This window comes from Aythya ferina, assembly GCF_964211825.1.
Source record: "Aythya ferina genome assembly, chromosome: 5".
NCBI classification, from domain to species: domain Eukaryota; kingdom Metazoa; phylum Chordata; class Aves; order Anseriformes; family Anatidae; genus Aythya; species Aythya ferina.
In genome coordinates, this window is record NC_140301.1 from 5,591,444 (window position 1) to 5,607,557 (window position 16,114).

At 35.8% G+C, this 16,114-nt stretch overlaps 1 protein-coding gene across 1 annotated transcript in view; it reads left to right on the forward strand.

Moving 5' to 3' along the window:
* The window catches only part of OTOG (otogelin), a 106,941-nt gene that overhangs the window by 11,384 nt on the left and 79,443 nt on the right, over positions 1-16,114 (forward strand). The window contains exons 5-17 of the mRNA XM_084521940.1: positions 1,163-1,255; positions 1,467-1,621; positions 2,007-2,125; positions 2,526-2,731; positions 4,369-4,499; positions 5,335-5,441; positions 6,329-6,438; positions 7,269-7,394; positions 8,360-8,468; positions 9,330-9,376; positions 9,920-10,065; positions 14,797-14,929; positions 15,891-16,068. Coding sequence (XP_084378066.1) covers positions 1,163-1,255; positions 1,467-1,621; positions 2,007-2,125; positions 2,526-2,731; positions 4,369-4,499; positions 5,335-5,441; positions 6,329-6,438; positions 7,269-7,394; positions 8,360-8,468; positions 9,330-9,376; positions 9,920-10,065; positions 14,797-14,929; positions 15,891-16,068 — 1,660 coding nt within the window. The remainder of the gene's footprint in view (positions 1-1,162; positions 1,256-1,466; positions 1,622-2,006; positions 2,126-2,525; positions 2,732-4,368; positions 4,500-5,334; positions 5,442-6,328; positions 6,439-7,268; positions 7,395-8,359; positions 8,469-9,329; positions 9,377-9,919; positions 10,066-14,796; positions 14,930-15,890; positions 16,069-16,114) is intronic.

Sequence of the window (16,114 nt, forward strand, 5' to 3'; positions counted from 1 at the left end):
CTTAAAGGTGTGGTGACCCATGCAATCATAAAACAGTGGTCTTTATTTTAGCAGGCTTTTCTCCTAATTCTGTTTAAATTTTGTAGTGTTTGTCAGAAGTGGAGCTTGGATGAGTTTGCCTGCATCAACAAAGCTTTAAATTCTATTTAGTATAGCTTTCTCAAAACCCTGAAGGTAATGTTAGGCCTTCTTTCTACACCTTTGTTGATTGTCAGTCAGTGTTTTACTGAAGTGGAAGGTCCTTTTCTGTAAATTCTGTTTTTCAGGACATCATTTACACAATTCACATCTGAGATTATTTTTAAGAATACTGTATTTCTAAGGCCAAATAAAATAAAAAGGATGAAACTTCAGTTTTTTTTCCTGAAATATTTTTTAACTTGTGTGCTTAGTTCTTGTCCTTAAATATTAGCATATTTATTTTACAAATTAAGAAGGACTATAGTATTCATCATTTCAGTTCAATTCAATTCAATCATTTCATCACCACATCTGAACTTGGTAGCAAGAAGCTTGTTTCTGCTTGTGTGCACCTTTCCTTGCACTGTGAAAGCTTGACTTGGCTGACTTATACAAAAAAATGTATACCTTGCCCCCTTGTACCACCTTCCCTGCAATAAAACAGATATCTGTCTCTCTCTCCACTCACACCTGCCGTTGCAACTCAAAGTTTACTCTCTGTACAGCAGTTTCTCTGTAATATAAGTTTTTTCTTCTATTTTCTTAAAAGTTTGTGTCTAATAAAATTAGAAACAAGTACAGGCATGTGCATTTATGGAGAGTGTTTGTGGTTAGTGTACATAAAAGCTGCAACCTGGAGGGAGGGCAGACAGTTGAAAGATGAGATGTGGACATCTGTGTTTCTAGGGTAGCATGCTCTTATTCCAGTAGAGTTTACCCATGCAATGTTTGCAGCATTCTTTTATGTAGGGCTATAAGCACCATACTGTTTTGTTTTGTAATATCTATTGACTTTATTTATTAACTAAATAAATGGACTAAAAGTATGTCAAACTAACTAAAAGGTATCATAGCAAGGCTAGCACAGCATTTAAATTCTAAGCTAACAGCTGGCATTCTGGGAGTTAAAATCAGTAGCTGAACTGTGTCTTAAGAATGAAGATTATCATTTATTTTTAATGTGCCTTGGCTTTCCACTCAGGTTCATTTACATGTTTTAATGGAGGTGAGTGTGTCTACAAAGAACTCTGCAACTGCAGTCGATTTAATGCAAGTGGACCAAGATGTCAGACAGGTGTGTAGAAAGAAAAGAGCGGGCCTCTGGGATTGCATGCAGGTTCCAACAGTTGCAAGAATGACTACCCTTTTCCTAAATGTTACTTCTTCCTCCACTACTTTTCCTACCTTCTCTTCTCTGTGATGATACATCATGGTATAGCTACATCGCAACTACAGATTAAATCTAAAAACCAGCGGTACTTGTCAAGTGACTCTCCTTTTGTTAGTTTATAACACAGGTGCTGAAAGAGATCATATATGCAGAACGTGGGGTCAATATCATTTTGAAACTTTTGATGGACTGTATTACTATTTTTCTGGGAAATCTACATATGCACTTGTGAGACATACTGAATTAGATGAACAGAGTTTTTCTATACAGGTAAGGGAGTACACTTCTACATCCCCTTTTACTGTTATTGAACATGCAAATAATGCAATAATTTTAGGAGATTAAGAATAATTTGAGATGATAGTCTGGCAGTCTGGAATGTAACCTGTATCCAATTCTAAAGTAATATATGCTACTAATTAATTTTTCACAAAATATAAATAGCTGGTAGAAAACTGTCGTGTACTTTCTAAACCTGCTGCTGCTGTGAAAAGACCGCTCCAAAAGGATGGAAAATTTTACTCACGTTTTTGGGAAGAGTAGAGTTATTTGTCCACATGCTGAGGGTGGGATTGCGAGTATTAGTTGTGTAGCAGGTGGCTTATGAATAATTTAATTAAATATTAACTTTGACACTAATAATTTTATTTGACAGGTGAATAATGATCCTGAATGTCATTCTTCTCCTTATTCTTGCAAGCGGTCCATTAGTTTATTCTTTTCTGGAGATGAACAAATAAAGATGAGCAGTGAAGTGACCTATAAAGGATTTGGGTAATCATACTTGCGTTTCCGAGGCTGTAATGATAGAATTAATATATACAGTTTTGATAACAGAGATGTAAACAAGGTGACTTATTTGTTGGTAGCTTAAAAACTTTCCAGACTACAGCTGTAATAAGCACTCCTCATCTACAGAGTAGATGAAAGTCAATATCTAAGTAAGCAGCATGCATTATCAAGAAATACAACTATTGACATTCACCTTTCGATTTTTTTTGGCTCTTACTTGCAACTTCATCGCTTTTAGTTCAGTTACTCAGTATTTACATTAGTGGTTTTAAGATGTATGAAGAAATCATTAAATTGCCAAGTAACATTTTTAACAGTGTTATTGCTTCATTATAAGTTGTTTGTTTGTCTGTTTGCTTTTTGATTCTGTCCTGTTTCACAGACTACGGTTACCTTACATTATTGGAAATTTACACATCCAGAAACTAGCTGGGTATTTTCTAGTCAGGCATCAATATGCCTTTACTCTGGCTTGGGACGGTACATCTGCAGTGTATATCAAAATGGCACCAGAGTACCTGGGCAAAACGCATGGACTGTGTGGAAACAATAATGCTGTCCTGCATGATGATCTTGAAACTAGTTATGGTGAGTATTTAAACTAATCTCTGTTGTGTAATACCATGTGTTTTGTTTGTTTGTTTTTCCTCAGGTGTACTATATGTTATTTTACTTGGGTTTTACTTGCAATGCTAATTGAATTTAATACTTGGAATTTTTGAAGTGAAAAATATGATATGGAAATACTCCTGTTAGATGATAACGTTGATGAAGAGGGCTGGTATCAATATGGATGGGGCTCTTGAGGGGGTCATCTTTAAAGCATGCTAATAGCTGGGTACTCTGTTACTTACAGTGGTATTTGTACTTCAAATTGCTGGGACCTAAAAGATAAAATTCTACTTTTAAATGTTCATTGCCCTCTAAGCAATTTTATGTAGTAGCCTATGGAAGCCTATGATGTTACTAGTGGAAAAAAAATGAGTAATTTTAATTAGTAAATCAGTGAAGACTGCCAAATCCCTTTTTGATCTGGCATTTCATTTATGTTAATGCTTTCAGAAGTGACCAGTGATTCTTGGAGTCCCAGTGCCTTGGATGCCAACCTCAGATACTTACAAGAGTCTTGGCTTTCAAAAAATTCTGAGTGATGACCTCTATAAAATTAAAAAGAACCAGAGGATGAAATCAGGCCCCTTAAAATGTGTCTCAAATGAGGCAATAAAAACTTCTGGAAATGATTGCTTTGGAATGCTCAACTCTTTGTTCTTGCTCTTTAAAATTAGAGTGTTTCTATAGAGTACTATTTTAAAGCTTAAAGTACATATAAAGTAATATATGGTAGGTTTCCTTTGTTTAAGCGTGCCACTCAATTTTATAAAGCATCAGCCCTGCACTAGGATCAGCCTTAGCTCTACTGAATAGCTTACTCACTATAACAAATGCTGAAATTAATACCGAGATCAATAGCTTGTTGTGCTCATTGCCATCAGACTTTTCCCTACCCGCTCACCCTTCTGAGGGTATCTCAGTTGCATAAACCTGTAACCGGAGCACAAGTAGATGCACTGCATACTGCCTTTATCCAGCTGTCTTGGGGAGCAGTAGTAACACAGAAAAGGCATGATAGCATTCATGGGTAATCTGAATACTAATCAATGTCACCACATCTCTATGATGGATAATACTTTTTTTTTTTAACTTGTTTAAAGCTAGCATAGTCATTTCTACTCGTATAAAAAGGTCACACCTTTTGTTTGGTTAATATAGTTCATTATATTGTACCCTTGCAGTGACCTAGGGATACCTCATTATTCTTGGGGCTTTATAGGCTATCTATCAAAAGTTCCATATAAAGGAGCAGCATAGAACTGTGCATATACAGGCTATTATTTTCTTTCCTTTCTTTCGTTCAAGGACTACAACACACATAGTCCAACTTCCTAAAGCCTTTTTTTTTTTTTTTTTTTTTGCCAGATCGTGTGACTTGAGTTTGCTTCTTTCTGCTGTTCTAAAACCTTCTCCTATATTTACTTCAAAAGGATTTTCTGTCTTAAAAGACCAGATCTTCTTCAGAATTGCACCTGATTCATTTAGTTTTAGATCGGGTTTGGCTTTCTCTGCTTAAGAGATGTGTTATGATTATTGATATATTTTCCTGGTAAATCCTATAGAAATATTGTTTTGCCAAATCACTGTGTTGACTGTATGTGTGTCTTGTTTAGGAAAACTGACAGATGATGTAACAGAGTTTGTAGAGAGTTGGCAGGAAAATCCTCCACAAGGAACACCCAACTGGGATAACTCTTTTCTCAGTGAACCACCCTGCCTGACACAAAGCCATGAATCTTTACAGGTTTGGATCTGCACAAAAGGATTATTACAGCATTCTTATTAGATTAGATTCTTATTAGAACCAGAATTTGACTTAGTACTTTGAAGAAGGAGACTGGAAATATTCTCAGTTCTCCTTTGGAGAGTTGAATTGAGGTGGCTGCTGTAACAGTATTTATCTTGTTCCCTCTTTCCTCCCCAAGTAGTTTTCTGTATGAGTTCATAATTTAATTTTTTGATGTTTTGGAGATTTTTTTGGATGTTTTTGGAGATGCTTTCTGGATAGCAGCCAAAAGAAGTGTTTGAATTTGCGGTTAAATGAGTGAAAAGTTATCAAGTTAGGAATTCATTATAGAGCTGGTTCCCACTGCTTCCTCTTAGGAAGGATAGGAAGAAGTAGGCACCCAAAACCAGAATGAGAGCATGTTTTATTTACTAGTGTTCAAAAAAATATTTTTGTTACATTAGTCTGCCATATCAAAGTAGTCTTACTTGTAAGTAATATTTTGAAGTTACAAACCTGAAATGAAATGCTTTGAAGCTAAAGCTGATGCAAGATCTCTGTTGTCTTTTACTACGTGATTTAACTAAAATTAAGACTATTTCAGGTCATCTAGGCTTAGCTGCAACACTGTCTGCCCTTTTTTAGGAAGGGATGTTTTAGAAGCGTTGGCACAACCTTGAATAAAGGATTCAGTGTTAAGATTACTCTGTCATGGACAGTAATATGTTGCTAGCCACTGCTTCTAGTTGATGAATTCCTAGCCATATCCTGAGAGGTGTCTGTTCTGTTTTTGCATGATATATTGTTCTGCTTTTTGAAAGCATGTTCACAACAGCAATCTCTTTAATTACAGAGGGCATACACTCTGTGTAATATTCTGTTACATCCTCCATTTGAACAATGTCATGAATATGTGAGTCCTCTTCCTTTTATGGCAAGCTGCACCAGTGATCTTTGCATGTAAGTGAATGTTTTTGAGTAATTCCAAAGCTGTTAGAATAAACATTCCCCTTAACATGTATAATTCATTCTCATGATAAAGGAAAGTGATGTGATTCTTTTTCTGCATGCCAGCTGATATCTAAAACTCCTGTAATAATGTAGAATGCCTTGATTTTCACTTGTTTTAGTTTTACTGGCAGAGACTTCTGTGGAGTTGCTTGTTTTCCTTGGTGTAAGGATGGCCAAAACCAGGCTCAGCTGTTTTCATAATAACGTTGTCAGTTTACATTCCTTTGAATATGACACCAGTTTTCATGCTGAATGTGTGACATCATTAGTGTTTCTAATCTTAATGGAAAGTAGTAGTGAATAGATGAATTGGGCATCCGTAAGCAGTATACAGTAACATAACAAAAATAAGAAATGGATTATCTGCCTGCACAGAAACTATTTGAATATATGCTATCATTTCACAATCTGGAATAATGCTTGTCAAAGTAGTTTTGACCGTCTAACAGGCAGGTCTGAAAAAAATAATTCTATTTCCTGTACCATGATGTGGAAATCTTATGCTTTCTTCTTGCAAGTCTTCTGTTGGATGCTACTCCTCTTGTAAAAATCAAGATCTCTATGAAAATCTCTTTACATTGATGCATCACTGGTTTTCATGCTTTTATTCAGGAAATTAGCATCAGATTTCAAATATATAGGTCAGCTGTCTTCAACTGTCGCAGAATGTCATATCCATTTCAGGCTTTTAAGCTATTCAAGCAACACAGTACATTAAAATATTATTAACATAAATACAAACAATGTGATGTATGTAGTGCAGAAGCATTTGTGAGGTTATGACTGCATTTTTGAATGTAGGGAGAAAATAATATGTAATTTTTTATTTGTGTAAGGTCAGCAGTTGATAATGCAACTTGGTGTCGAGCATTAACTGAATATGCCAGAGCATGTGCCCAAGCAGGAAAGCCACTGCAGGGATGGCGAAAGCACTTTCAGCAGTGTGGTATGCAGACACTTTCGTATTTGGAAATACTGCTTAGTGGTTGTATTTTGAAAAGACTGCTCTTCATAATTTTACTTTGTCCCTCCTCCTATTAAGAACTAATACAATTATCAGTAAAAGCATAACTGTGGACTCCAATGCTATGTAAGGGTTAGGATTTTTTTTAAGTGTGATCTGTGCTGAGTATATTGAACACATTTGAATAAGCTTGGAGATTTGAAGAACCTTCTTACTGAAACATCAGAAATACTTTAAGAATGATTATGATTAACCATCACATTTTTTCATGGAGCTACTCTCTCAAATATTAGCCAAGACTTCATAGATTTCTGACATATAAAATGTATTGTGAGTGTTCAAATATCTATTTGAATTACAGTTGAAAAAGTCTTAATTTTATAAGTCAGAGAAGGTAATTTTGAAGGAGAGAACCTATTTTGTCCACCAGTCTGGAGACAGAAACAAAATTGATTTGTCATTTGTGACAGGAATATTTTCTGTATGTTTCCAAAAATGTTGGTTAATGGAAATTCTATGATTTCTTATGCTGGTCTCAGAATTTAAATGGTTTTGCCGTGAGAAAGTTTCCCCACATCTCCCATTATGTAGTTTAAGATTATTACTTCTCGATGCACTTGCACTGGACAGACTATGAATATACTTCTGTTCTGTGCGTGTTATGAAACCCATTGTTTCATCATTAGAGACAAAGGATACTCAATTGAGTTACCAAAGAGTAAATATCTAAAATCAACATGTGCAATCTATTTATGACCATAGGCAGCAGCCCAAGAGCTCTATCTTTTTCTCTGTCTTTTTCTGTTTTGTAGTGATTACCTGTCTTGAACCCTTGACTTATAATGAATGCATCAGCTGTTGCCCTGTTTCATGTCATCAACAATCACAATGTGTTGGCAGTGAGCTTCCCTGCATTGATGGATGCTATTGTCCGGATGGTAACAGTTTTGCTTCTCAAATATGTATTATTTGATTCCATTTAACTTTCTGATCACTTTCCCTCAGGTTTACATATCTACATGGCCTGGCTAGATGAAGGCATTAACAGGAACTCTTTATAAATACAGTGCAAACAGGGTGTGGATGAATGACCGTGTTTTCCTCAGTAACAAGAGCCTTTTCCTCAATCTAACAAGTAGGAATAGGTTTCAGCAGAGATCTGTATTCTAGCTGTAGAGCTCTGCAGTGCAGTGAAAAACTTGTTATGCTCTGTTGTTAGTTTTACAGAAGAGGGAGCCAGCCTCTTGATTCCCACAGTTGCTGCTTGCTTTTCTTTTCTTTTTTTCTTTCTCCTTTGTTTTCCCTGAAGAATGTCTGCAAGGTCAGGTGCTTATGAACTTTTTTGTCTTTTTCCTTTTGTTACTGGCTTCCCTTCGGTAAGTAATCCTATCCGTTCATTCTAGAGAAAATGAGATATCATGGATCTTCAAGTCCTGTCTCTTATGTGTACCCTCACAACTTAAAAGTATGATCGTCATTGTCATACATCCCATCGTGTATGGGATAGTAATCTCTTTTAGCTGGAATCATCGAAATATAATAATAGAAAAAAAGCACTACTACAGTATAATAAAGACAAACAATGCCTTAAAACATATGAAGAATTGTAAAGGTGTCAAAAAAGAAACAAAGGGTACCCAAATAAAACAGCAGGTTTTATTCAACAGTGTTAAACACTAATAATTCATGCTATTATTCACTCAAGCAATTTAGGAACTTGGTCCATGTAATATTTATGTAATAAAATCGACATGTGTATTTTTTCTACTAAAATTACTTCCAAATACCCTACACTTTTATTATTGTATGTGACCATTTGTTGTGTTCTTTGGTGTGCTTGTTAGTTCTCTGTCAGCCATTTGTAAATATTTTTATTTTTTTCTTGATATTTTATTTCTTGTAGGCTTAATTTATGAAAATGAATTGTGTGTCAAGCCTATGGACTGTCCTTGTGACTACCATGGAAGTTTTTTTGCCATAGGCTCTGTGGTTTATGAGGAATGTAATAACTGGTTAGTAATTTTTCTTTTAATGCTGTGGACTTCATCCTTTCATATTCACAAGAGAGGTCATTTAAGGAACTTAAAACTGAATGAAGTTGACAAGCTGTTACAGTTTCTACATACAAAAGCTATTGTTCTATAGACATCTTGTTACTAAGACAAATTTAAGGAAGCTATAGAGCTGTTAATGGGGAAAAAGATAAAATCATGGATATTACAGAGGATACTGAAATGTTTAGTACTCTTCATTTTGAACTCTTCCCCAGAGTAAAAGGAATATGGAATTCTAAACCTTAACAGGAGAATTTATTTGCCTTCTGTTTTTGTCCTCTTTTGTTGTTTCACTTGGACGTGAGAGCCTAATATCTTTGACATGAAGTTGCTGTTCTGGGAATTTTTAAGTTAATTTTATACTTCAGAAAGAAAGGTTTGTAGGAAGAGATAATGTCTCTTATTGAATCAATGTAATTGGAGAAAACAGATGCATTTGCAGACCTGCCACCCCTTCTTCAACAGTTTTGTGTCTTTTTTTTTTTTTTTTTTTTTTTTTTTTAAGTAATGATTCAAATGGCATGCCTTTATTCTTCTGAGTATTAAGAATCCTTAAGATTTTACAATTGTTATCAAGGAGCTAGAAAGAGAAGTGTCAGATGTGTGGGTGAGAGTTCACTCGATATATCTTCATGACAAGCTCTTGCCACAGCTGCTAGATGTTCTAGTGAATGTGATAGCTCTGCTGTGCCATTTTGTCAGACTCTAGACATCTAGTGCTTGCTTCGTGGAATAGGAGTCCAGGAAAAACAGCTCAGGAACAGCCATATATGTTTCAAATTAAAATCTAAATAAGAAACCTTTTTGTTTTTATTTCAGCACTTGCATTGGAGGAAAATGGATTTGTACAAATCTTACATGTCCAGGTATGTAGAAAAAGTCTCAGATACTTTTTAAATATCTATGAATCTTTATTGGGGTAAGATATTGTAGTTAATATTAACATTTTAAAACTATATTTTCACTATATAATCTACATTTTTGTTTGCATCTCTATATAAACACATTTACCCACAAAGTAGTGTAAGTATTAAAGTGAACTGAATAGCAAGCATATCTGCCTTTTGATTTAGCTCAGTAATTTGTCTCCCCCTGGGTTGCTGTAATGTCTCTGATAGATGACACTATCTGATTGTTCCTGGCATTCATCTGAAGTGTCCTCTGCAGTCTTCACTTGACAACTTACCGATTGCTTTGATATCTTGGCTTGGTGTCACATAAGAACTTGACAAAAGCAAAGATGGGGTACAGTTCCTAACCACTTTCCTAGTACATAGTTATAATGCAAGCACATTTTAAAAAAAAATTATAGTATGTATCAGAGTGTATGAACTCTACAGCAATATTTTCTTGAGAATGCATAATATCTTTTCTACATATTTAAATCCATTATTTGCTCTATTTTCCAGCTGAATGTTCAGTTTCAGGAGACATTCATTTCATGACCTTTGATGGGCGCAAATACACTTTCCAAGCTACCTGCCAATATATTCTAGCAAAAAGCCGTACATCTGGAGAGTTTACCATATCCTTGCAAAATACTCCTTGTGGACAGGTAAGGCTTAGAACCTCTTGTTATGTTTGTATCCTGAAGACATGTCTGATAAGCAGAGAGTGAAGATACTTGAGTTGTCTAGCCTGGAGAAAAGAAGGCTCAGAGGCAACCACATTGTATATCATAGCCTGGAGGAAACACAAATAGAAGAGCTGTGAAACAAAGAATAAACATTGGCAGCTTAAGTTCTGTCAGCTTAAAATTCTCCAAACTTTGCAATGTCCTTGAAGCTTATGAATGTTTGTTTTATATTGAGGTTGTGTCCTCTGCTTACACAGTTGAAAATCAGCAAAACAGGATCCTTAAATAAAAACAAAGCAACAACACTCTAAGCAATTTCTTTTTCAAATGAAAGATGAAGCAACTGACTTCTTGCAGATGCCCTGCCCACAGCCCTACCTTTAGCCTGACGTTTAAGTCTGTCAATGGACAGCAGAGGTCTGAAGCAAATATCTGCTATAAAAATGTGCAAGAATTGTTGTAGGCCTCACTCATTTTTCTGTTAGAAACTACTTACCACCTATCCAAAATAGACAAATTTTTCTTTTGGTTTAGTTGTGGTGATCCTTCTGTTGAGGAAAGTGACAATCAAATTAGTTGGCTTTATGCAGTACTCCTGACACAAAGTATCTCGCAATAACTCTTGCATGGTCTTTGTCCTGACTGAGGGACTTTGTCAAAGTGTTCAGGTGGCTTGCAGGAGGAAAAAAAAAATAAGCTTCTTTTGCCTTTTGCTACATATTGGGCTTCATATTTCCCCTATCCTTTAACAAAGTTATCCTGGTCAGTCTGTAGGAAGAGTTTTACAGAGCTTTGAGTGAAGCATTCTGAATGTTACAGCCAGGTGGGTGATCAGAGGCTTATGTGGTTTGTTCCAGGGTTAAATACTGCTAACTCAGTTATCAAATGTGCAAGTGTTGAGAGGGTAGTAAGAGCAGTTTTGTGTGTACTGTAATGCAGGAGTGTGGGGCTTCAGTGCAGCAGTTTGAGTGTCTAACTATCAGATAGCTGGTACCACTTGGCAGAGGAGCTGCTTCACAGTTCCCTAGGCACCATCCCATGTGTTTTTCCCATTTATAAAAATGAATGAATTGAAATGGGAAGCTAAAAGACTTGTAATGCAGAACCTGGTATTTCTTGATGGTTTGAGATCTGTATGCTTTTAAAATTCTTTTAAGTTATCAGTCTGATCTCATTCAAGAAGATTAAAAGCCCAGAAAGAAAATAGCTGAGGAGATTTTTAGCTCTTTGAATCACAAAGAACCCAGTCACCTAGTGCCTTAGAGCTGATGACATAAACAGTCATCAGGCAACAAGTGATTTGAAAACGATGTGAAATTTTGTTTAAGCACTTTTTGGAGGGAGAATTGGTCAAGTGATCAGCACAGCTTAACTTTATCTGAGTTTCAGGTGACAACCTCACTGGCTTTGTAGTCTGTATGATGAGAAAGTGTTCTGAAGGTATTTTTTTTTCTTGTTGTTGTGCTTTTTTTTTTTTTTTTTTTAAAGTGTCTAGTGAGAGAAATGTCCGTTCCTGTGGAAACACCTGCTGAAAGTTGGCAGGGGCACTGCTGTGAAAGGAGCAGTTCATTGGAACACAGAATAATTGTCAGGTGGAATTCCTCCTTCAGTTTCAGTGTGAAGGAATAATAAAGCTTTTGTCGATAGTGTGCAGCAAGGTATATCCTATGGAGAGTTGTTCTCTTGGCTCAGGTTTGTGGGTAGGAGCTGGTATGTTTTATTTTTGGCTTCTTAAAAGGTAGGCAAAATTATGAATTTACAGTCACTGCAGCTGAATGATACGCACAGAAATTAAATGAGCTGCAACAAGATAAGCTGCCAGAGCATGGCTTCACAGTGCAGATGTTGTCTTTGCCATTAGTCTAGGAGAGCTGGCTGAGCTGATGAAATAGCTTTGTATTCTTAGAATTCAATATTTTTAAGTTTCATTCTATAATTACAACTGTTGGTGAAAGACCGTTATTGCATTAGTATTTAGAGACATGGAATTTTTGAATGATTTTTATTCTTTGTTATCCATTGTGTGTAATTGTGTGCCCCTGGTACTTGAAGGACTGACAGATGAACTCTGTTCTCATTCAGCATTTTTGAGCCACCTAGTATTGTTCAGAGATGCTGGCAGCTGTAGTGATTGTTTTCAAGTGGGACAAGATTTGCCCCATGTCATGCAAGTCTCAGTGCAAGTCAGTGGGAGTGTAAATCTTTGAAATGAAAACCTTTATCATCTCAGTTTGTGCTGTCAATGGTGCTAATCACAATATAGTTTTGTTGCTATCTTGACTGTCCAAAGGCAAGGAGTTCTTAAGGAAGACTTGCTCAGTTCCTTTTTTAGTACTGAAGATGCTTGGTATCTTACTATTTCATCAACAGTTGCATCTTCATGGCAGGCAGTGAGACTGAGAATCACAGCCTCCTGCAGCTCTGCTGGATGTTTCTGGAATGCAGCTCAGGACTGGAAACTAACCAATGAACAATTTCCAGCAGAAAGACATAGGTCACTCTTTGAGTGATTTCACATGTGTCTGTATGTGTTTTGATAAATAAGACATTATCAGACATTAAGGATAGATTATAAAGATTAGAGTAAATGAGCTAATAGCATGCCAAAAGTGATGGGGCCTTGTTTTGTCACTATTCTTGAATACCTTTTGAATGGGTACAAGACCTTGTGATGCCAGCTGGAACAGACAAAACAGCAGCTGAGTGCTGTCCCCTGTGCTTTGCGGGAACAGGCAGATTTTGTCTACCCCCAAACCACTAAGTCAATGTAAATAAGCTGATGCCTTTGAATCCAGAACAAAGAGGTAAGAATATAACAGGACTAGAAGAAATTTAGTTTGTGCCTGGAGCAAAGAGAAAGTAAGGGTGGACAATGATTCTGATGTCTTTCAGGATGTAGCAAGGTAAATTACAGCATGCTGAGGTGACATCAAGACATCTCTCAGTCTACTTCTCTGTCTGACAGAACTTCTCTGTGACAGAACATTTTTCTCATAAAATTGACGAGTGATTAAATTCATTCTAATAATAATAATAAAAACTTCTGATGGACTTCTGTGATTAATAAGCATTCTTTTCCCAGGGGTACTAAAAGCCCAAGTACAGATAATTATTCTGAAAGGTGGAAGTCCTGACCTAGAAACTCTGATAGGAATGGACTGGTGCTAATCATCTCTCTGGCTAGTTGCCGTGTTATTTAGTACAGGTGTACTTGTTGTGATACATCGGAAACATCCAGTACTCAATAGGTCTCAGACTTGTGCTGCTTCCCACCTGTGTGGTGTCTACTTGAAGATCACTCCTGTAACATGAAACGTGCAGGAATACTAAGTAGCTTGATATTTCATTTAGGTACCAGCCAGTTTCAGGACTTGCTTTAGGATTGTTTGTTCGTAGGCTGTCTCATAGGCAATTCTGTCTGTTTATGTGGATGTTTCTGCTAAAGTTTAGAAATTGTTGGCTGTATTAGGCTTTCATGTCTTGCTTTTGTCCTGGCAATTATCCACCTCCAAAAATAATTTCAGTAGTTTTAGGTCAAAGTACACTTATTCTTGAAGTTAAAATAAATAGCTGAAGGTTTGTTTATAAATAAATAATCTGTTTGTATGCCATCATAGGTACTAAAATTCCTTAGAAATTTGAAAATAATGCACTAAATTGTGAATGGAAAGAAGTCTATTTTCACACAGAACAAGTATCGTAGTTGACTTCAGTTTTGATGAAAACGCTTAACTTGAATTTGATTCTTGATCTTTAAGCTCTTGTGAAACTTTCTTATGTAGGACATTTAGCTTCCTTCTGTTTTGAGACCTTAGGACATAAGTCCCAATACTTTGCTTTTAGTATTTCAATTGAATAGCTAGTTTTGGTAATGCTGACATTTGAGTGTGAATGAAGAAGATGAGCGTAGGTAAGGTATATGAGGTTGATCTAGGATTCTTTTTTTGAATATGATTCATGCTGACTGAAGTACAATATTCCTTCTCATGGTTTTCCTAAATGATGTTTTTGACTGACTTAGAGAATTAATATGGTGGTAAGAATAAGCAATGGTAATAAAAATAAGCAAGTCAGGCCAGTTGGATACTGTGATATGATGCTGCCTTTCTTTAGTTCAGTATTCATCCAGGGAACTAATGAACATACTCCACAATTCTTCCCTAGAAATAATTAACTTAAATGCTCTTTTTAAATAATGATTTATAAGATGCTTCTGTCTTCCATTACTGTTTGTCTTTAAAAAACAACAACAAAAAAGTACACCTTAAAGAATCTGTGCATATCAGAACATATTTTAAATTAAGGAGAAGTAGAAATTCACACTTCTGTGCACTGTCATGTGGATAATGCAGCCTTGTTTGTGAGTAGGAACTCACCCTCAGTGGGTCTTGTTTCAGTGGGTCTCATGAATTGCAGGTGTATTTGTACTAAGCTTTGGAAGAGTTTAAATTTCTCTCTCCTAATCCCACTTGAGCAATGTTAGCATAACATAGTAGAGTTGTACTTAAATATACTTTTGAAATAATTAAACAAACAAACAAAAATTCTGTATCTTAGCTGCAAAGCTCTATGTTTTACCAGTGCACTCTGCTAAGAAACAACATAAAGCGTATAATTTCTAATTTCTCCCTAATAACTTTACATGCACTCTTATTAACATGCATCCTACTTAATCAAATCAAATATGTTTTTAATTACCTTATTTTGTAGAACCAGGATGGATCATGTATCCAATCAATCAGCATTATTCTTAAACAGGACCCCAAGAGGCAAGTTACTCTGACTCATTCAGGAGATGTTTTGGTTTATGACCAGTACAAAATTAACCTGCCTTATGCAGATGGTAAGGAATAATATATGAGCATATAATGCCTATCAAGCACTGAAGTGGTATTTTAATGCCATATGTATATGTTGTGATGTCATCAGTGTTGCTAATATACTAAAGCTAAGTGATATATTGTTAATATTAACGTTGTTCATCTTTGACCAAATGTTTCACAGATTACCTGCTGATGTACTTGGTGCTTTGATATTAATTGTTGTGCATAGCTATACTGAGCTAGTGTCTCTTATGTTAAGATTGAATATTTTGTGTTTCTAACAGGGCCAAATGCCATCCTTCGCATTTATAAGATTGGTTAGTTCTTTTCTGAGGGGAAATTTTCTCTGATTCCTGACTGATTTCTCTTCCCTTTTTTGTAAAAAAAACTCAAGTAAATGTAAGTGGAAGGAGCCCTCTCTTACCCTTTGCATGTAATCTGCAGATGTTCAGACAAGAACTTTTTAAATTTTTTTTTGTCTTCACTGAGTTTTTAAATTTCTCCCTCTGGAAGATTATATCAAGTATTCTACATATGAGTATGGGACTGTTCTGTGAAGATCAATGTTAGCTTTACTGAGTGTGATATACGCAAATCACTAGTTTATTTTATGTCCTTTGAGACTTGGCTTTTTGAGAATTCCCAAAAAGGGATTTAATCCAGGAAGAAAATTGCTGCTAGGAGTAGGTTGTTTAAAAAGTGAATGAGAATATTATCTTCAATGTCTGCATACTCTTTGGAGCATCTTGGCTTTGTCAAAGAGTTTTATTATCATTAGTTTCTTGTTTTCTATTTTAAAGTCTGAATCCCATATAACCTTTTGGGATAAATGAACAATTTGGGGAGAATGGGGCCGGAGTAGGACAAAATGTGCCGTATATAAGAATGACATTTAAAAAAAAAGTGATGTGACAAGAAAGAAAATGGAAACTACAGACAGGTTTCCTTTGCCCTTCAACAATCTCTGTTCTTATTCACTAGATTTATTTGAAATACGGAAACTCTCCTCTATATTTCTTCAAGTAAAGACAAACATTGGATTACAGATACTGTATGACAGAGAAGGACTAAGGCTTTATCTTCAAGCTGATGGACGGTGGAAGGATGATACTGTTGGCCTTTGTGGAACCTTCAATGGAAATACGGAGGATGACTTTTTGTATGAATAATTCCAAGATTTTTATTTGTCAATACATGAATATTTG